Source organism: Pseudochaenichthys georgianus, unplaced genomic scaffold (genome assembly GCF_902827115.2).
Source record: "Pseudochaenichthys georgianus unplaced genomic scaffold, fPseGeo1.2 scaffold_669_arrow_ctg1, whole genome shotgun sequence".
Lineage (NCBI taxonomy): Eukaryota > Metazoa > Chordata > Actinopteri > Perciformes > Channichthyidae > Pseudochaenichthys > Pseudochaenichthys georgianus.
The window spans coordinates 1-7,527 of NW_027263223.1; the positions used below are offsets into that span (position 1 = coordinate 1).

Consider the following 7,527-nt stretch of genomic DNA (forward strand, 5'->3'; position numbering starts at 1 on the left):
AACACCTGAACACACCAGAGAGAACACCTGAACACACCACAGAGAACACCTGAACACACCAGAGAACACCTGAACACACCAGAGAGAACACCTGAACACACCAGAGAACACCTGAACACACCACAGAGAACACCTGAACACACCACAGAACACCTGAACACATCACAGAGAACACCTGAACACATCACAGAGAACACCTGAACACACCACAGAGAACACCTGAACACACCACGATCACCTGAACACACCACAGATCACCTGAACACATCAGAGAGAACACCTGAACACATCACAGAGAACACCTGAACACACCAGAGAGAACACCTGAACACACCACAGAACACCTGAACACACCACAGAGAACACCTGAACACATCACAGAGAACACCTGAACACATCACAGAGAACACCTGAACACACCACAGAGAACACCTGAACACATGGAACCAGAGAAACACCTGAACACACCAGAGAACACCTGAACACACCACAGAGAACACCTGAACACATCACAGAGAACACCTGAACACACCAGAGAACACCTGAACACACCAGAGAGAACACCTGAACACACCACAGAGAACACCTGAACACACCAGAGAACACCTGAACACACCAGAGAGAACACCTGAACACACCAGAGAACACCTGAACACATCACAGAGAACACCTGAACACACCACAGAACACCTGAACACATCACAGAGAACACCTGAACACATCACAGAGAACACCTGAACACATCACAGAGAACACCTGAACACATCACAGAGAACACCTGAACACATCACAGAGAACACCTGAACACATCACAGAGAACACCTGAACACATCACAGAGAACACCTGAACACACCACAGAACACCTGAACACATCACAGAGAACACCTGAACACATCACAGAGAACACCTGAACACATCACAGAGAACACCTGAACACACCACAGAACACCTGAACACACCACAGAGAACACCTGAACACATCACAGAGAACACCTGAACACATCACAGAGAACACCTGAACACACCACAGAGAACACCTGAACACATCAGAGAACACCTGAACACACCAGAGAACACCTGAACACATCACAGAGAACACCTGAACACACCACAGAACACCTGAACACATCACAGAGAACACCTGAACACACCACAGAGAACACCTGAACACACCAGAGAACACCTGAACACACCAGAGAGAACACCTGAACACACCAGAGAACACCTGAACACACCAGAGAACACCTGAACACATCACAGAGAACACCTGAACACACCACAGAACACCTGAACACACCACAGAGAACACCTGAACACACCAGAGAACACCTGAACACATCACAGAGAACACCTGAACACACCACAGAACACCTGAACACATCACAGAGAACACCTGAACACATCACAGAGAACACCTGAACACATCACAGAGAACACCTGAACACACCACAGAACACCTGAACACACCACAGAGAACACCTGAACACATCACAGAGAACACCTGAACACATCACAGAGAACACCTGAACACACCACAGAGAACACCTGAACACATCAGAGAACACCTGAACACACCTGAACACATCACAGAGAACACCTGAACACACCACAGAACACCTGAACACACCACAGAGAACACCTGAACACACCAGAGAACACCTGAACACATCACAGAGAACACCTGAACACACCACAGAACACCTGAACACATCACAGAGAACACCTGAACACACCACAGAGAACACCTGAACACACCAGAGAACACCTGAACACACCAGAGAACACCTGAACACACCAGAGAACACCTGAACACATCACAGAGAACACCTGAACACACCACAGAACACCTGAACACACCAGAGAGAACACCTGAACACACCAGAGAACACCTGAACACAGAACACCTGAACACACCGCAGAGCACCTGAACACACCACGATCACCTGAACACACCGCAGAGCACCACAGAACACCTGAACACACCGCAGAACACCTGAACACATCACAGAACACCTGAACCCACCACGATCACCTGAACACACCACAGAACACCTGAATGCACCACAGAACACCTGAACACACCACAGAACACCTGAACACACCGCAGAGCACCACAGAGCACCTGAATGCACCACAGAACACCTGAATAGATAACAGAGAGTGAGACACCTGAACGCACCACGGTCTGTTCGTTCCTTTCTCCAGAGGTGTTCATGGGCTTCGTGAAGTCGTACATCCAGATGTTTGCGTACGGCAGCGCCACCACCGACGAGTGGAAGAACTACCTGTTCACCTACTTCAAGGACAAGGTGAGACTCACCTGGACCAAGCTTCATTCTGTCAGATACATCTGTGATATTGGTCACCACGTCATTCTGTGAGTTAGGACTCTACTCGTAGAGATAACACCGTATCGTGATATTAGTCACCACGTCGTTCTGTGAGTTAGGACTCTACTCGTAGAGATAACACCGTATCGTGATATTAGTCACCACGTCGTTCTGTGAGTTAGGACTCTGCTCGTAGAGATAACACCGTATCGTGATATTAGTCACCACGTCGTTCTGTAGGTTAGGACTCTACTCGTAGAGATAACACCGTATCGTGATATTAGTCATCACGTCGTTCTGTAGGTTAGGACTCTACTCGTAGAGATAACACCGTATCGTGATATTAGTCACCACGTCGTTCTGTAGGTTAGGACTCTACTCGTAGAGATAACACTGTATCGTGATATTAGTCACCACGTCGTTCTGTAGGTTAGGACTCTACTCGTAGAGATAACACCGTATCGTGATATTAGTCACCACGTCGTTCTGTAGGTTAGGACTCTACTCGTAGAGATAACACCGTATCGTGATATTAGTCACCACGTCGTTCTGTAGGTTAGGACTCTACTCGTAGAGATAACACCGTATCGTGATATTAGTCACCACGTCGTTCTGTAGGTTAGGACTCTACTCGTAGAGATAACACCGTATCGTGATATTAGTCACCACGTCGTTCTGTAGGTTAGGACTCTACTCGTAGAGATAACACCGTATCGTGATATTAGTCACCACGTCGTTCTGTAGGTTAGGACTCTACTCGTAGAGATAACACCGTATCGTGATATTAGTCACCACGTCGTTCTGTAAGTTAGGACTCTACTCGTAGAGATAACACCGTATCGTGATATTAGTCACCACGTCGTTCTGTAGGTTAGGACTCTACTCGTAGAGATAGCACCGTATCGTGATATTAGTCACCACGTCGTTCTGTAGGTTAGGACTCTGCTCGTAGAGATAACACCGTATCGTGATATTAGTCACCACGTCGTTCTGTAGGTTAGGACTCTGCTCGTAGAGATAACACCGTATCGTGATATTAGTCACCACGTCGTTCTGTGAGTTAGGACTCTACTCGTAGAGATAACACCGTATCGTGATATTAGTCACCACGTCGTTCTGTGAGTTAGGACTCTGCTCGTAGAGATAACACCGTATCGTGATATTAGTCACCACGTCGTTCTGTGAGTTAGGACTCTGCTCGTAGAGATAACACCGTATCGTGATATTAGTCACCACGTCGTTCTGTGAGTTAGGACTCTACTCGTAGAGATAACACCGTATCGTGATATTAGTCACCACGTCGTTCTGTGAGTTAGGACTCTGCTCGTAGAGATAACACCGTATCGTGATATTAGTCACCACGTCGTTCTGTGAGTTAGGACTCTGCTCGTAGAGATAACACCGTATCGTGATATTAGTCACCACGTCGTTCTGTGAGTTAGGACTCTACTCGTAGAGATAACACCGTATCGTGATATTAGTCACCACGTCGTTCTGTAAGTTAGGACTCTACTCGTAGAGATAGCACCGTATCGTGATATTAGTCACCACGTCGTTCTGTAGGTTAGGACTCTACTCGTAGAGATAACACCGAATCGTGATATTAGTCACCACGTCGTTCTGTGAGTTAGGACTCTACTCGTAGAGATAGCACCGTATCGTGATATTAGTCACCACGTCGTTCTGTAGGTTAGGACTCTGCTCGTAGAGATAACACCGTATCGTGATATTAGTCACCACGTCGTTCTGTAAGTTAGGACTCTACTCGTAGAGATAACACCGTATCGTGATATTAGTCACCACGTCGTTCTGTAGGTTAGGACTCTACTCGTAGAGATAACACCGTATCGTGATATTAGTCACCACGTCGTTCTGTAGGTTAGGACTCTACTCGTAGAGATAACACCGTATCGTGATATTAGTCACCACGTCGTTCTGTAGGTTAGGACTCTGCTCGTAGAGATAACACCGTATCGTGATATTAGTCACCACGTCGTTCTGTAGGTTAGGACTCTGCTCGTAGAGATAACACCGTATCGTGATATTAGTCACCACGTCGTTCTGTAGGTTAGGACTCTGCTCGTAGAGATAACACCGTATCGTGATATTAGTCACCACGTTGTTCTGTAGGTTAGGACTCTACTCGTAGAGATAACACCGTATCGTGATATTAGTCACCACGTCGTTCTGTAGGTTAGGACTCTGCTCGTAGAGATAGCACCGTATCGTGATATTAGTCACCACGTCGTTCTGTGAGTTAGGACTCTACTCGTAGAGATAACACCGTATCGTGATATTAGTCACCACGTCGTTCTGTAGGTCAGGACTCTACTCGTAGAGATAACACCGTATCGTGATATTAGTCACCACGTCGTTCTGTGAGTTAGGACTCTGCTCGTAGAGATAACACCGTATCGTGATATTAGTCACCACGTCGTTCTGTGAGTTAGGACTCTGCTCGTAGAGATAACACCGTATCGTGATATTAGTCACCACGTCGTTCTGTGAGTTAGGACTCTGCTCGTAGAGATAACACCGTATCGTGATATTAGTCACCACGTCGTTCTGTAAGTTAGGACTCTACTCGTAGAGATAGCACCGTATCGTGATATTAGTCACCACGTCGTTCTGTAAGTTAGGACTCTACTCGTAGAGATAGCACCGTATCCTCAGGCCCGTAGCAGGCCCAGCAGGTGAATCTCACCGGGGTTTTTCTCTGGTCTCAGGTGGACGTCCTGAACCAGGTGGACTGGCACGCCTGGATGTTCACCCCGGGGATGCCTCCAGTCAAGCCTCAGTGAGTGCTCCTCTGTCAGCGTCTTTGTATCTCTTTATCTCTGAAAGCCCTTTAACTCGTCTCACCTGTCGCAGGTACGACACCACGCTGGCCGACGCCTGCATCGCCCTGAGCCAGAGGTGGATCAAGGTGAGACCTGTTTTTATTATTAGTATTATTATTATTAGTATTTATTGTTTACTATTGTTCTTAATGTCCTCTCCAGGCCACGGAGCAGGACCTGAGCAGCTTCCAGGTGTCGGACATGAAGCCGCTGTCGTCCCATCAGGTCATCGAGTTCCTGTCTCTGCTGCTTCAGGAGGTAACACACCTTCAGCATTATGACGTCATACCATTAATACCTCCCAGCATGCTTTGCATTGACTTCCTGTCTGTCCCTGAAGGCTGCGCTGCCTCTGACTCACGTGAAGAAGATGCAGGAAGTTTACGATCTGAACGCGAGCAAGAACGCTGAGATCCGCTTCAGGTGAGAGTCGCCGTCTGCTGCTGACAACACCGCGGCACGAATATCGCTTTATACGCAAAGCAGTTCGTCTTCGTCTCAAAGTCACGATGTGTTCTCAGTTTTCTCAGAGTCACGATGTGTTCTCAGTTTCCTCAGAGTTACCATGTGTTCTCAGTTTTCTCAGAGTCACGATGTGTTCTCAGTTTCCTCAGAGTCACGATGTGTTCTCAGTTTCCTCAGAGTTACCATGTGTTCTCAGTTTTCTCAGAGTCACGATGTGTTCTCAGTTTTCTCAGAGTCACGATGTGTTCTCAGTTTCCTCAGAGTTACCATGTGTTCTCAGTTTCCTCAGAGTTACCATGTGTTCTCAGTTTTCTCAGAGTCACGATGTGTTCTCAGTTTCCTCAGAGTCACGATGTGTTCTCAGTTTCCTCAGAGTTACCATGTGTTCTCAGTTTTCTCAGAGTCACGATGTGTTCTCAGTTTTCTCAGAGTCACGATGTGTTCTCAGTTTTCTCAGAGTCACGATGTGTTCTCAGTTTCCTCAGAGTTACCATGTGTTCTCAGTTTCCTCAGAGTTACGATGTGTTCTCAGTTTTCTCAGAGTCACGATGTGTTCTCAGTTTTCTCAGAGTCACGGTGTGTTCTCAGTTTCCTCAGAGTTACCATGTTTTGTCCAATCAGGTGGCTGCGTCTCTGCGTGCGCTCGCGGTGGGAGGAGGCTGTTCCCATGGCGATGAAGATGGCGACGGATCAGGGCCGGATGAAGTTCACCCGCCCGCTCTTCATGTATTTAACCAAACCGTTCCTACTCTTTATTTAAACGTTGAAGCTGCTTCTCTGAGCCTCTCTCTCATTCCGCAGAGAGGTGTTTACCTTCGACAAGTATCGTGACGAGGCGCTCCGGATGTTCCAGTGTCACCGCGGCGCGATGCACCCCGTCACCGCCGGACTCGTGGCCAAAGACCTGAAGATCCAAGCCAGCAGCAGCAGCTTGTAGAGCGAGCAGATATTTCAGTGCTTCAAGTCGTTTTCCTGCAGAAACGTCTTTAGATGCTTTTTCTTTTATATCATAAAGTCTTTAGGGGTGTCGGGATGAATATCGGTAGCTCCGATAACGAAGTGAAAGATAGACTTAAAGTCACACGTTGATCTTCCAAATAGTAAAGAGAGTATTGCAGGAATCAGGACGCTTCAGATTTCAGAGCTTCTTCAGAAACCCAACATTAAGAAAGAAGACGTTAAGAAAGAAGACGTTAAGAAAGAAGACGTTAAGCAAGAAGACGTTAAGAGAGAAGACGTTAAGAGAGAAGACGTTAAGAGAGAAGACGTTAAGCAAGAAGATGTTAAGAGAGAAGACGTTAAGAAAGAAGACGTTAAGAGAGAAGACGTTAAGAAACTGCGGTTATTGCAGATGGTTTTACCGACACTCCTGATGTTTCCTGTTTAAAAAACAGAAGAAGAAATAAAAATGTCTTCAGTGAATCGTCTCTCTCTCTCTCTGTAATCTGTTTAAAATATTAACAAGGACTTTAAAGAGTCCCCTCCTGCTGATGTTCAGGTGTATATCAGTATGTAGTGTCTCTACTTTAAAGAGTCCCCTCCTGCTGATGTTCAGGTGTATATCAGTATGTAGTGTCTCTACTTTAAAGAGTCCCCTCCTGCTGATGTTCAGGTGTATATCAGTATGTAGTGTCTCTACTTTAAAGAGTCCTCTCCTGCTGATGTTCAGGTGTATATCAGTATGTAGTGTCTCTACTTTAAAGAGTCCTCTGATGTTCAGGTGTATATCAGTATGTAGTGTCTCTACTTTAAAGAGTCCTCTCCTGCTGATGTTCAGGTGTATATCAGTATGTAGTGTTTCTACTTTAAAGAGTCCTCTGATGTTCAGGTGTATATCAGTATGTAGTGTCTCTACTTTAAAGAGTCCTCTCCTGCTGATGTTCAGGTGTAT

The 7,527-nt window shown here is 46.5% G+C and overlaps 1 protein-coding gene across 1 annotated transcript; it reads left to right on the top strand.

The window, feature by feature from the left end:
- Positions 1–2,208: 2,208 nt before the first annotated feature.
- On the top strand, positions 2,209–7,058 carry LOC117443732 (leukotriene A-4 hydrolase-like). The gene is made up of 7 exons (XM_034079624.2): positions 2,209–2,310; positions 5,058–5,128; positions 5,203–5,257; positions 5,334–5,429; positions 5,512–5,594; positions 6,258–6,362; positions 6,438–7,058. Exons 1-7 carry the CDS (start codon positions 2,215–2,217, stop codon positions 6,571–6,573), a joined length of 642 nt encoding a protein of 213 aa, XP_033935515.2. The 5' UTR covers positions 2,209–2,214; the 3' UTR covers positions 6,574–7,058.
- Positions 7,059–7,527: the final 469 nt, after the last annotated feature.